Raw genomic sequence first — 15,086 nt, 5'->3', positions numbered from 1 at the left:
TATGTGCGAGAGGAGAGGAGGTTAAATGGCAAAGGATGAGAAGCTAGTCAGACTTGCAGCAACCCAGCATGATTGAACTTAATGGGAAAGGAAGGTGGGTAGCCTGGACAGATCACACACCCATGGAGCAGACAGCTGGCTGAGTGCTGCTCCACCAACACAATCAGTAGGCCACCCACCCACTTGTGCTGCACAAACATCTGAGACAAGCTTTGATATTAGCAGACCTGGGGAACCTTTTTTTTTTGTATGGGATTCATAGATAAGGAAATATCAACAAGGGCAAAAGGGATGCTGACTTCTTGTAAGCACAGTCTTGTGTAACATGCGCTGTCCTTTAGTCATTGCAGTATGCAGCTATGCCAGTGTTTGCCATTACCGTCCAATTTTGAGCTAAATAATGAGCCCGCTCTTGCAACTTTTCCCATGGTGACAGTGTAAACTCTGAAAACATATGAAAGAACATCCACATAACACGCTGTACAAAACATCTCTATAGACCCAACCAGTCTGCACTGCTTTACATCAAAGGGACAAGAAAGTAGAAATGTACCTATCTCTTAATGGAGTGCTCTGTCACAGCTTTGTGGGACTCGGATGTGCACATAGTGAGATTTTCCACTTTCACCTGTTAAATTTATTTTACAGTTTATTTGAATTTTATTTCATTTGAGAAAATGTGACAGACGTCTCAGTCTCACCTGCTTTCTGCAGAATTCCTGCATGTAGTACCTGATAATAAATGCGTGCATTTCCCTCATCACTTACTTATTTACATACATTCACTCAGTCACCATTCAAAATCAGTGATCACTCTATTTTATAGACAATTCAGATCATGCCCATCAAAAATGTGTCTGTACAATATACAATCATTTTTAGAAAGTCTGAATTTTATTAGTGATTAATAAATTTACTGATGCTTTGTATATTCGATAATTTTAACTACCGACTATTTAAATGTAGACTGTGTTACACTGCATTTTGTTATTGACAATGGCTTTTACAGATGTTTTTGTACTTTACCTTATTGAACTCTTCCAAATGATGACATCAAGTTGTCAGGAAAGATCAAAATTGCATCACTTACATAAATAAATGTTCTAATTTGTACATTAACAAATCTATAGTTTCTAACTTATAAAAACATAAGAAAAATGAATGTTTCAGCTTTTTAAAAGTAAAGGCAGTTAGTCTTTAACACATAAAAATACACATAAACTAGGACTAATAAGAGTTTTTAATGTTATTAACTCAATAATGACAGTTAAATTATGAGTTTTTTACTTTCCATATGTGTGAATGAACCGTCATCACATGTATAATAAACATGTCTGCAGTTTCCAATAATAAATCAGATTGACAATTTTAGATTATTAATAAAAGCTTTTACACATATTAGCTATCATAAATATAAGGTGTTTGTAAAAGCTCAACATTTTGCAAAGGTGTTGCGTTTTATCACAAAATGTATCCATTAATAAACAGTTTTAAACAAAAAAAATACATAATTCATATGGATGTTATTAAGTATCAATATAAGAGATAATATAATATAAGTGAACTATGGGTTCATGCTGTCAAATAAACTGGGAGCAAAAGTTCTCTCAGAGTAAGTCACTGAAAAAAACAAAACAATGTTCAAGTCTTCAGTTTCAAATTCTAGTAAGTGATTTGTTATGGGTTCTTACAGTAATCTGTATCTGTCAGTGATAATAGGTTGTTATAAATGGATTTAGAGGAGAAGATGAATTACAGAGAGTCATGCTGAAACAGGGGTTTTTTTCTTCCCAACCTGGCAACTCAATAAAACACTTAAACTCTTTTACTGCATCAGTAAAAGAGTTTGGCAAGCCAGAGTTCTTAATGTTAGTGCGCTGAGTGAAACACACTGAATCCAACACCACATCAGGCAGAGAGGAGCTTACAGTAAGTCACAGAGAGAGAGTCCAGGAGAACAGTCCTATTTGCTGCGGTGTGCTGCAGGCACAGACTGAGCTGAGCATGCTCTGAATGAACTCCTCTTGACCTTGAGGTTCACATCAATTTTGCATGAGGTCTCCTCGTCAAATAGACCGGGGACGGTACTGCACCACTGGCTCACCTGGCTTCCCTTGAGGCCAGACACCCACAGAGACAGCAGTGACCACACAGACCACATGCAGTTCACACATACACAATTGCAGGGCTTAGGAGCTGATAATGGAAATTCAACTGCTGACCAGGGTACTCTCTGCTATTATATTTAGCAGGCTATTGCTGCTGCCTTTTAATAAAATGGTGTTCATTTTGCTGTCGAGCCAAATGTAAGAACGTAACACCACAGACAGACTTAAAATCGCCCTGTATCAGTGTCGCTTTGCTGTGCAAAATCCTGTGAGCTTAGCGATATATTAGTAGATACAGATAATATAGCACCCGCATTCACATGCATATTGTACATATCGACATTATCTGCGCTTTACAGTTTCAATTTATGGCCTGAAAGCAATACTCAAATTAATGAATGAATACTCGTGCAGCACGATCAAAGTCCACATATGCAGAATTAACCTGCACCTAAGACCACATCGCTGCACTCTCTCTCAGTTCATCCATTTGTTTTTGAAATGATTTTGCAAGCCTGAGGCTCAGAGAATTTTCTCACCCTATAAAAGAGCATGTAACTCTCTAAAAGATAAAAATCGATTCTATTTGTTACAGTTTCTCAATTCGGTGCCGTTATCTGTGACTGAATTCTAATCACACCCTCCCAGTTCTACGCGTGTCCCTGTTACCCCGTTCCAACTTGTAAACAAAGGTAGAGTCCTGCATCTGCCCGAAGTCGCATTACATGATAGCAGACCCCAACCGAAGCACTTTTTTTATTCCCCTTTTCCAATCACTACTGTGCCCTTGATTCTGTGTTACGGCAGATTCATAGTAAACACAGTGACAGGTGTATTCATAAAGCAGCGCCCTGAGCCCTGGAGTGTGCTCTGGCGCTACGCTGGACTATTTGTCAACTGAAAAACTGTCAGGGTTCCCGTTCATATATTCACCGTGTAGGCGAGGTGAAGGTGGAACGGCGCGCTGAAAACAAAATCAGGCGTTATGAAGCCAGCTAGCGACAATAACTCACTGGGATTATGAGCATAAACACAAAAGACAACGAGGCATTCTCATTTTATCATATCTGCCACATATGTGTAGAGTTCTATTTAAATCAACCACACAGATTTTTTTTCCAACTCATTCAGTCCTGTGTTAGAAGAATAATCCACCTCTACATGACTGTTAAATTTCACCAATCTGTCTGTTTTCAGTATATTACAGGAGAAAATATGTCAGGAAGTGTTTATTTTTAGATTTTGTCATCCTTGCCTTCCTCACTTAGTGGTTTCCTTCCATTTTCTGTAATGCCAGTCCGCATTCTGCTCTGCTGGGTCTTTTCTGTGATGGATTTTTCCATGTGTGACTGTTGAGCATCCGTGCAAACTGACAACAGCACGAAGGCTCAAAAGCACTTTCTCTCGTGACTGACACTCCAACACTGAGAGTTGCTGCTAATGATTTACCCCAAATTACAGGAGTGAGCCAGGTCTTTCTGTCAGTTTTGTGTGTTACGAGTATTTTGTGTCCATCCAAAGACAGATGGATCTTATTCCTCCGTGAAGCAGAGCTCCTCTGTTGTCAGACATCTATTAAAAACGCATCAGTGACCCACATCGATGCACTGAGTGACACGTTCCTTTATGACTGGGAACATGGGTACTGCTGTTTACTTTGAATCGATCCACAATCCCGCTGCCATAAATGCACACAAGCTCGCCAAATCTGTACTCATCCCCTGCTGAAAATGGTCTTGAACAAATGAGGTGTTTACTCTTGTTTAGTCAACCTTTCCGGTGCCCAGCTGTTTCGGGAAATTACTGACCTATTCTTAAAAACTAACTGTAAATTTGAGAGCCTTTTTTATTTAACATTTACAGACTCAGCAAGAGCCACTGGGCTTTGGTTGAGAGCTGCATAAGAAAGGAAAATCAGATTGTATTCAGAGATGGACAAACGGAGTGCTTGTTTTGGTCTCCTCAGAATTTTTAGACACTGAAGAAAAAATATAAGTTCTTGTTCTAAGTTGCTGTGGCATACTGGTCTTTTACCAGCATAGTGCTTTATGTAAATATGGTCTATGGTCCCCAACCCCTGGGACACCGGTCCGTGAGTCGTTTGGTACTGGGCCGCGAGAGTTGAGGCTCAGGTGTGAAATTTATGGTTCTTGGGGTTTTTATCGGGTTTAACTCGGTTTCCCTGGGTCATTTCCCGTATTGTAGTTGTGTGTCTTATTTTGAAAGAAATATTTACATGTTACCATAGCGACCAGAGAGCATTAAGGTGCAGAGAGGATGATGTTACTCTCAATGTTGTTGGCGCATTTCAGGAGGACGCTGCTAATAAAGTTACACAATTACACAGTGAATTCACATTTATTATTATTATTATTATTATTATATTTACAGAATACCACAGTTTTTGTCTTGGTCATATCATTTTATTTTGTTGTATTTATCCGCAACACCTTAAAGGCCAATCTGTGAAAATATTGTCTGACATTAAACCGGTCTGTGGCGCAAAAAAGGTTGGGGACCGCTGGTCTACGGCATTGGTTCCAATATATTGTACTGAGCCACACAAGTGTCAGCGGAGGTCAGTTGGGTGGGACCTTTTGACTATATTCTGTAATTGCAATATAAAACTGTAGAAAATATAATTTATTAATATCAACTTCAAGCAGTTATTGGAGGGTGTGAAAAAAAAAAGTGACACATCAAAGGCCCCGACTAACTAACAGTGAGGAGGTTAATGAGGAGGAAATTGGAAACCACCAATAACCGCCAGTGAAGAGGACCCATGACCTAAAGAAACCAGGGGGGGAAGAAGTGTCAGTATGACACTCTGGTGAAAGCTGCCTGTCTTACGGGGTCAACAATAGCTCTCAGCCTGACTGTGTCATGTGTCAAGAGAAGTTGGCTAATGTTAAGATGGTGCCAAGTAAGTCCCTTCTAACAGAAACTTGGCCTATTTTAAGAGAGCGCTAGATCAGAAGAGAAGCAGAAAGAAGATTCGTCGGATTGTGTGAAAGTGTCTGATAAGGTGATGAAGGCGAGGTACATCCTTGCATAGAAACTGCAGGTGACACGCGAAGCTCCCAAAGGTGTCTCATCTGATAATACAATAAAGAAAACACGAACAACAACAGATGACATGTCAGATGACGCAGAGGCTACTTTTCACTGATATCAGCAGAGGTGTAACTTGAAATTTTGGCTTGGACTTTTCACTCTATATTAAACCTGCTATAGATTTCTACCACATTGTGCACATCTGGCCTCTTCCCAGGGCGAATAAAGTGAAAGTGAAATTGATTCGGGTAATATCTGATTCATAATTGATCATTTTAAAAGCGCTAAATGTCCTCAGGTGTTTTCCACCGCCATGCGAGACGCTGAAAAGCCGAAATACCCAATACTAATCGAAAAGACAAACTCACTGCTACAAACACATTCGAGGCTCGCTCACGAGGGTTAACAACATCATCATTTCTGGCAAATTCAATATTGTGTGGCCCAATTTTCTGTATGGATATTAGACCAAATTGATGGAATTTCCTTAATAGCTAGAGTAACTGAGGAAATTAAGTGCTCTGAATGTAATACCCTCTCTCGCTTGGCATATCTAATTATATAAATACTATTCATTGGCAGCGTGTAGGCTTGTGCATATAGTTTATGCCCAGTCTGCTGAAAGTCACAGCATGACCACTTCCTAAAGGCACTTCTTTCAGCTTACATTTAGGACGTTTTGAGCTTCTAATTTCAGTGTTGGTGAAATAAATTGCAAAGAATTTACGCTTTCTATTTTATCACCAGGACAAAAAGAAAAAAAAGTCCTCTCCTTGCCCGAAGGGAAACAAGTCAAGGACAATCAGTGTCACAAAAACTGATGCAACCCAAATAAAGCTCAAAAATGACTCTTTCTTCAAAGTAACATTAAGGGCAAAAATCTAGTGTCTTTAAAAGCATTATCAAAAATGTCAATCCACAGTGGTCAGAGTATGCTTACTCAAACATCAATTTTTCCTTTTAAACCTGGTTTCATATTATTTATTAATACGCGATGGCAGTGACTCCGAGAGCTACTGACCTAGATGAAATTGGACAACGTGAGATATCTGTGTTGTTTTTGTTCTACAAACAGAAGTGGAGTGGTTTGAAACACAGAAAAATTAGCGAACGACAGATACTGCAGAAAATGAGAAGCCACACAAGGCTCGCCAGCGAGGTAGGGTAGAGTTAAGCAGGAAATGCATTTGAAATCAGAGAAATAATAAAAACAAAAGGGCAATAAAAATGACTTTTTATCAGCAGAACTCCTGAACATGTGGGCGGTGTATATCTTCAATATCGTAGGGTGATATTACCCACCAAGCGCCAACTGTCCACGGCTGTTGTTTTGTGGGCTTAAATTGATCAACCAGTCATAGCTGTATTGAGTCATAGTTACTGAAAACTGGGCTGCCTTTCATACAGTGTAATTTTGCCCAAATTAAGACTACATTAAAAAGAACAGAACCCCATATAATTTGGTTGAAAAGTGAAAGGGGGAAAAAAGAAGTTGTTTCAACAGCCTGAAAACAGAGCTTTGCACCTATCAATGTCTTTTCAGGGACTGTTCACCAAGATTTTGCTGGTCCAGGTAATAACTGATATTAGCATATTACAGACAGCAGTACAATTCATTAGTTACATCTTGCTGGTACTGCGACCCCTTTTTGCATTCAGAACTACCTTAATTCTTCATGGGATTCATTGAACAAAGTGCTGGAAACTCTTCTTAGAGATTTTGCTTCATGCTGACAGGATACCATCGCATAGTTGATGCAGATTTGTAGACTGCACAGCCATGTTGGACATAATGTCATCTTTGTGACATGACACGTTATTTCGTTGGAAGCAGCGTTCATAACATTGGTACACTGTGGTCATAAAAGGATCTATATGGTAAGCAACAGCACTCAGGTAAGCTGTGGTGTTTAAACAATACTCAGTTGATACTGAAGGGCCGGGAAAATATCCCCATGCTATCACAAAACCACAACCAGCCTGAACCACTCATGCACAGCAGGAAGGCCATGCCTTCATCTTTTTTAAATCACAATTCCAACCCTGCCATCCAAATGTTGCAGCAGAAATCTAGACTCATCAGACCAGGCAATGTTTTTCCAGTCTTCTGTTGTCCAGCTGTAGCCTTAATGTCCTGTTCTTAGCTGACAGCAGTGACATCCAATATGGTCTTCTCCTGCTGCAGCCCATCTGCTTCATGTTTCACTGTACTGTGCTCTTATGCATACCTTGTTGTAACAAGTGGTGATCGACTATTCCCTTCCTATCAACTCACAGCAGATCTCAGTAGTTTCTTCTGACCTCTGGCATCAACAAGGTATTTTTTCACAGAGAACTGCCGCTCACTATATATTTTCTCTTTATTGGACCATTCTCTGTAAATCCTAGATATGGCTGTGTGGAAAAACCCCACTAGATCAGCAGTTTATGAAATACTTAGACCTGCCCATCCGGCACCAACAACCATGCCACGTTCAAAGTCACTTAAATCACCTTCCTTGTCCATTCTCATGTTTAGATTGAACTTCAGTGTGTCTACCTGCCTGAGCACATTTTTCCGCTATGTGATTGGGTAGTTAGATACTTGCATTAAGAAACAGTTTAAGTAAGCAGTGAGTGTATGCTCTTCAGTATTTGCTGATAGGAAAACTTACATAACAAAAATGTTGCTTAGGGTAATTAAGACATTGTGTCATCACATTGTCTGCACTACGCTCTGTACTCTCGCCACTTCTGAGAAGGCGGTTCATTTGCTTAGTAGTCTGTTAAATACTTTCCTTCAAAGTTCATAACCAAAGATGCCATAACTTTCCCTTTTCAGTATACTAAAATACTAACCCTGTACAAGTTTTTATTTTTAGAAATATATAAAGAATGTTGACATACTGATACTACAATTGATACCCATAAAAAAATCAGTATTAGAAAACACACCTGTATCAATCAGGCTTTAACATTATGAATGACCACTGTATCACAGACACACACACACAGTTACTTCATAAACACTGTTACTACCCGTTTGGCCCAGTTGGGTCAGAACAACCTAAAAGTTACATGAATAACAAAATATTACCTTGCGACAAAGCTATCGCTAACCTGTTAGCAAATTGGCCACACTAGCAGCTACATTAGCATTCTTTTGTAGTTGTGTTACTATGATTCCCGAGAAATTAAACTCCTAACCCTGTTTTAGTCCTCTTATCCTTTGTTTTATATCTATGACAAATAGATCTGGCATGTTGCTAAATGTTAAAGGCTATGTCCATTGACTGTGGTGCTAGCTAGTAGCGTAAACCTAAGTTGTGGGTGTCTGCCACTACAAATGAGCCCTTTCACATAACACACTGTCATATGAGCCACTGTTCACTTAAAATATTGATTAGAGCAGCTTTAAAATGAGGATACACTCTTGCAGTGAGAATCTGTGTATATCCGCTCCTCTAATATTACATCATACCTCTGCTTGCTCAGCTAGAGAACAAACTGCGGATCATCCTGACAACAATGGCATTTCCTACTGCTGCAAAGAGCCCCAAAGAGAAAACCTCTCAAACAACACAAGTGAATGTCAGAAAGGCTTTAAGTTGCGGGTGAGATAATGCAAGTGATGGTTTTACCTTCATCCTGGAGATAGCTCAGGTTGCACAACATGTACAGTGATACCCCCCCGCTGCTCTGCCTGAACCATGTTTTCAGTGCACGCACATTATAGGAAATGTAAGCGTTTAACAGAATGTCACTCACAAGGTTACTGCCTCTATCCTCTGCTTGCTGTGCATCTACATGGTGCTGACCAAGCTCTGAAACATAATCTACCACAAAAAAAAACAACACAGCCAGCTGCCATTTTCAGGCCGGGCTCCCTGAACCGCCAGGGAATAGCCACAGAGATATCAAAGGATCTGCAGTGCAAATGAGTCGCTCAAATCTCCTTTTCTCTCCTAATGATTTCTTAAGCCGTGCACCATATTATAAATTACCAGCTTCATTTCGCACCATGCCTTAAATCTTATCATTAATAAGGTTAACCTCACTCGTATCTTAGGTGTTAGCATATTCATCAACCACAGTGGCGGCTCCATGACTCCAACTCCACATCATAGCTCAGGCCAAAAACAGATAAGCTTTTTTTTTTTCAATTAGAAACAGATGCTCAATTAAGCAGTTGCTCTTTGAAGCTTGTCTTCTTGTTGGATGGCGCCTTATCTCTCTCTCGAGCATTTATGTCCAGAAAACGTTGTTCTCTAACAAATCGATAGCATCCAACACTATTGGGACCGTCTTTGATTTCTGTGGAAGCAGCAATGAAGGTTCACAAGCAATTAAGCCGGACTGGATTTTCAGCACGCGACGCAGACGTGGAGCACGGAGCAGGTAGACAGCTGAGGCTTGTGTGGAATGGCACTTTGATGTGGTAATTTACCTGTACTGTGGAGGAGGGCTCCCCTCTGCCTCACACGTAATGGTAGCCTGGTGGTCTGGGGAGTTGATTGGTAAAATGAGGTCACTTGGCTCCGTCCTCCATCTTGGCCCTTGAAATATGACATCCTCTGTACAGGCTGTAGAAAGGGGAGAAAGTCTATAGTTGTACAAGCTAGAAAATTTGTCTCTTTGACCTTAAGAGAAAATACTGGAAGAAGCACAATCTCTGTGAGGGCAAATAGTTAATCTTGCAGAAATACAGGAACCTTCTGACACACAGTGTATATTACTTTTTCAATATACTCTATACAGTATATTACCTCCTATTCTCTGAGCAGTACCTCACTTTACAAAGAAGAATGCATTAGGACACTCCTCGTGATGTGTTGTGTACATTATTTGCTTATCTTGCTGCAAGGAGAGTAAATCCTACTTACCCTTGTTAGGCATTAACAGCTAATGCTGACATATTTGTTATCTGTTCCTCTTTGTGCTACTGCATTTTTCAGATGAGTGTGACACTTGGAATAATGAGGAAAAGAGCAATGGCCGAAGCACTTATGTGAATTCCCTCAAGTTCTACACACTAGGCCAGTTTTCCATAAGGCCCTGCTTCATTCTGTCATTTTATCCTTGTGACAAATCATTATATTGTAGCCGGATGTGATTATGCGAGTAAATAAAAATCCTGGAAAATATGTCACCTACTGCTTTGATTGCAATATTTAGCTGGCTAAGAGATTTGTGAGTTCTAGCGAGTCAAACAGAGCTCGCTGACTGATATAACTAAAGTGAGGTGGTTGTTAATTACTTGCCAGGAACAGCTGAATACAGTGCAGGGACTTAAGTTAAGTACCTAAGTCAACAACAGTTAATGCAGAGAGCCCGTGTTCACGTATTCCCTCAGTAATTAACGATGGCTTGGGTATGACGGGGTTGATAAATAAAGCGAGGCGTTGTATTTTCGGAACATCTACGCCATGTTACTCATGCATGTTAATTGAGGCCATAAGGATGCGCTCATCTGCCAGCAGCCAAAAATGAAAGGATGTTGAACACAATCTGGTGCTAAAGCAGAGTCAACAGACGGCCAGTGTAGGCCTAATTAATATCCTACTGGTAACAGATTGTGGCACGTGGCTAGCAGTTCTACATGTGGTTTTAATCGGCGAAAATGTGTCAAGGAATCAAAACAGGTTGAGAAACGATGCAGGGCGGTGAGTCATGGCTGCTCTTGGCAGTGCTTTGGGAACACAGGGAAGAAGGGCTTGGAGAAATCCGGAGGTGAAATTAGGGATGAAAAGCATCACGTTTCAAAACAATTGCTGCCGAATGATCTATCAACAAATGATGGTAGCGTGAGCGAATGCAGGAGTGAATTCATTCATCTCACAGGCTAACAACACAGGTGTGAGTTTATTCCGTGTGGCTGCTTCATTGTCCCAGAACGGAGAACCAAGACAACACGTCGCTTCACATGTCATTAATGATTGTTATCGGCCGCAGCGACTGCCGAGACGCTCCCGGTGCGTGATGACAACACCGAATAAGAACTAGCACCTACAGGCCCTGTTAAAAACACTCGTCCGCTAGCAAGGTGAGGCTGCTTGGATTTCGCTCCTTTGGGTGCAGGGCTGTGAATTACCCATGAGCCAATTTGAATAACATTCATTGGGATTTACAATGTCATTTGAACAAGGGTTGACATTCTGAGTCTCTGTGCTTCTGCTGTAGAATCCCAGGTGGCTGCACGAGGGCAGAATGAGGCGCGGTGGCAAGTAGATTGTGCTAAAATGTGAGTCTGGATTCACTGCATGGATCCTGATAATGATCGGGACAGGCCATAAACAGGAATAAGATTGGACTCCCAGATGTCCCTGACGGGGTAGTGAAAACGTGCAGTGGTCGCACCGCGCTAGGGAATGGTGAAGGACATCATGCTGGAACACTGTACATATAATGACTGTGGTTTAATTAGTGTAACCTTTTTTTGGTCAGAAGATTTTTCTAAGGTTACTTGCAAATGCTCAGCTATTTCCTCTTAGTGAGACTAAAGTATATCCACATTTTATTTAAAAAAAAAAAAACACTGCTGTGAGAATGTAAAAAAAAAAAAAAACGCAAAAAGAGCATAAGAAGACTGTACTTTAATGCACACACATTAAAAATGAGTCTTTCTCAGGAGAGGTTTTGTGGTGACATAAACCATAACAACATGTGCAATGAGACTCAGATACAATACGTGTAAAATACCTTACCTGCAAGGCATCCGGTGATTGATAGCAGAACAATTTGTTTCCATGGTAGCATCATCTTTAGTTGCCGAGGGCTAAGTAGACTCTCATCCAATTGCTTGTGAATGGAATGCTCTCGCTTGAATACAAGAGTTTTAATCTGAAGGGAAAGTAATTATGGATGTGATTAAAATATGACATTTTGATCCAAATACGACAAGCATTCAACAGCAAAAAAAACAAAAAAACAAAAAGAAAACACGATTACAGCACTGCTAACTTCCATAATTGGTTCCTATTATTTTTGAGTTACTGTAAAGTGAATGTTGAGGAAGTGAGGAAAAGCAGCAGCAGACAAAAACCTGAGGATACAACCCAGCTGTGAGAGGGGTTTTTTTCTCTCTCAGGTGGCGCAGAAGAAGACGAGGAAGAAGAAGAGAAACAGCTGCTAAATGGGCATGTTTTCTTTTACTGTGTGTGTTTCTCATCCCGCCTAACAAGCTCAATTCTGCTGCTTTAAAGAGAAGTGAGGAAGGAAATGATTGACCTCAAAAGACACTTCTCTCTCCCAATTTGACTATTAATAGGAGCTGGCAGACTGTGTACCAGCACTCCACAAAATGCTATTTCGTACTTTAACAAAGACTTTGGTGGCCGACTGAATGTAAGCAAAGTGACTGTTTTCATTTCTGTATACATAAATCAAATTTCCTTCGATCAACAAGAAAAACATGAGAAATACATGAGTGCCACACACTGAAACTGTGAAAACAAGACTGACAGTAGAGGACAGACGTGTGCCATCCTATTGCCTTACCCTAACTAGATGCTTAATAATTGATAAGCCAACATTTTGTCTTGTAGATGTGTGATGTCTGGAGTTACTATGAAATAGCAATTAATAACATTTGTTAGTTAGGTAGACTTAATCTCCTTCTGGAGGGTGACCCATACGAGGGACTAAAATATCTCAGCCTCTCATGCACCAGTTGTGACCATTCTTTTTTTAAAACCTTCCCCTTCCGAGACCGCCAACTTTGTGGAAGCATGAAACAGATTTACTAAGCAGGGCAAATTAGCGTGAGGCCACAGTTGGAAAAAAACTGCCCACGGGAGCAGAAAGCTCTGCAGGTGATCTACTAACAATGCGCCCTTTTATGGATACACGCATAGCCCGTTCTTTACAATAATGCAATCTAGAGCAAAGGGCCCGCAAACAAGCAGAGCGGAGGTGGGTGTGAGCAAACTAGTAACTACACAGGCCCAGCTTGTTACTTGTAATCTGAAAACATAATATAGGGTTTGCGTTTTTCCCCAGAAAAAAGCAAGACAGTGAAGCAGTGGGAGGTTGGAGGTGGTGTTGAAGAAATGAAAGAATTTCACTAAAATGCTTCACTCTGCATTGTCCAGCTTGGTTGCAAAAAGGACTGGAAGTGGCATTGGGGGTGAGGAAAAGGACGCACGGGGAAAGACGTGTTCAATTGCGAAAGTACATGGAAGGACCTCGCTAAATCTTGATTGTCAGGGGGTCTTTTTTCCAGAAGCAACATGATTGATCTGGGAGAAACATCCTGCTCTGTCCATGGTGCTGAAGTGTGAAAAATACAGTCTGAATGTGACTAAGTTGAGGATTTTGCATTTTTACAGTGTGTGGCATGACATTAAAAGCTCAACACTTAGGAGAAACTAAGACTTCACTGCCTGACTTTTTCTAAAGAAGATTTGATGCAGTGGGTACAGCACAACTTCTTCTAGCTGGAGGTTCCAGGTCATCTTTGATTTACTCCAGCAGATGAATAATAACGTGCCCTACTGGAATCGATATGCTCCGATAACACCTCTTCTGGCGTTCAGCTTTGTTTTCAGTGGCTTTCAGTTTCCTCCAAGCATAATGCAGATATGTCCAGCACAAAATGAGGCAAGACATGGGATTTTTTTTCAGTGTGAAATAATGCAGCAATTGGCAATAAACTTCAAACTCCAACAAATAGACAGAAAATAAGGACAGAAAAAAAATGAAAAGGCTGCTTTTTTCCATTTATTGCCCTCTTTTAATAACTCTCCATGGTTGTTTTTTGTAATGCCAGAAGAGAGCTTTCACTGGAACAAACAGTATATCTGGCCCTTTATTGCTTATTTCCCCTTCTTAATATCGCTGGATGGATTAGGTCATTGCTGGTAACTCACTCAGTGGGACTGCTTTATGGACTTTTCATCAGATTCACATTTAACTCTCTTAATTAGCCAAAAGTGGACATTCCAGTCTTTATATCACAGCATCTACTGTGATAAGAAGCCGTTCTGTGGTGGAACATTTTATTCGCCTCCTTTGCTTTACGTGGCGCTGAAGTGACGTTCTGCCTTATCTAGTAATCGATGATGTTAGGGGCCATTAAAACTTTTCATATGTGCTGGTGGAATGGAGAGCTGTAATTGTAGTATCAGTGACACGGGAGGGGCTTTGCTCAAGCTCTGACCTACATCACAGTGAGAGGAAAGTGATACGCCTCTCAGGATTAAGAATTCAACCCAACCCCTCTTCCTTATAACACAACCCTGTTGTGTGGATTAACCCTAGGCTATCTTTGGAAATTTTTTGAAACAGACCTAAATACTAACCGCTCACTTGATCTATCAGCTACAGGCTTGTGGCTGGGGTTTGATGTGAAAAGCATGGCAACATAATCTTATAGAGGAGTGTGATGCACAGTCAAATTTACAGACAGGACAAAATAATGCCATTTGCCTGATCACATCTTAATGTCCAGAGCTGGCTTAGCACGACTGTGCCGGTGCCAGTAATTGTTCGCGGTTTGCTGTAATTGCAAGCGCAGCCAGATCCAGAGTGGATTTCCTTGGTGTCTTTCAAAATTTAAGGGGGCGTTTTGCCACTCTAAAACCCCATCACATTGGATTATACGCTTCGAGATTCTACTGGAGCAAAAAAAAAAGAAAAGAAAAAAAAGTGTGTGCTGCATTTTTCAGTTCGAGTGTAGTATTAGCAGCCAGTTGAGGATTCAAGCTCGTCATCCCAGCAAACTTCAACATCCTGAGAGAAAAATCTCCCAGTAAAGATGTTCTGGTTTGTGATCAGCACATGGCAGAGTGTCTGCTCAAGTACAGGATAGCTGTCCTCGAGCAGCTTCATTCTGAAACCTTTATAAACCTGCAATAACATTCTCATCGTGGAGTCTTTTGTGAATTTGATTCACAAAAACTTTTAAAAAAAAATGTAAAACAGCAAACAGAAGCATGTGTTTCTACA

At 40.6% G+C, this 15,086-nt stretch overlaps 1 protein-coding gene across 1 annotated transcript in view; it reads right to left on the bottom strand.

Moving 5' to 3' along the window:
• Positions 1–15,086, bottom strand: part of cntn3b (contactin 3b) — a 54,072-nt gene that overhangs the window by 35,387 nt on the left and 3,599 nt on the right. The window contains exons 2-3 of the mRNA XM_084927539.1: positions 11,846–11,981; positions 9,589–9,724 (exon numbers count right to left, since the gene is read on the bottom strand). Of these exons, the coding sequence (XP_084783665.1) occupies positions 9,589–9,724; positions 11,846–11,900 (191 nt within the window). The 5' untranslated portion in view covers positions 11,901–11,981. The remainder of the gene's footprint in view (positions 1–9,588; positions 9,725–11,845; positions 11,982–15,086) is intronic.

Source organism: Perissodus microlepis, chromosome 5, assembly GCF_051167445.1.
Source record: "Perissodus microlepis isolate ML-2025 ecotype Zambia chromosome 5, ASM5116744v1, whole genome shotgun sequence".
NCBI classification, from domain to species: Eukaryota; Metazoa; Chordata; class Actinopteri; order Cichliformes; family Cichlidae; genus Perissodus; species Perissodus microlepis.
The sequence above is the reverse complement of the archived record's forward strand: the minus strand, read 5'-3'. Positions and strand labels throughout refer to the sequence as shown.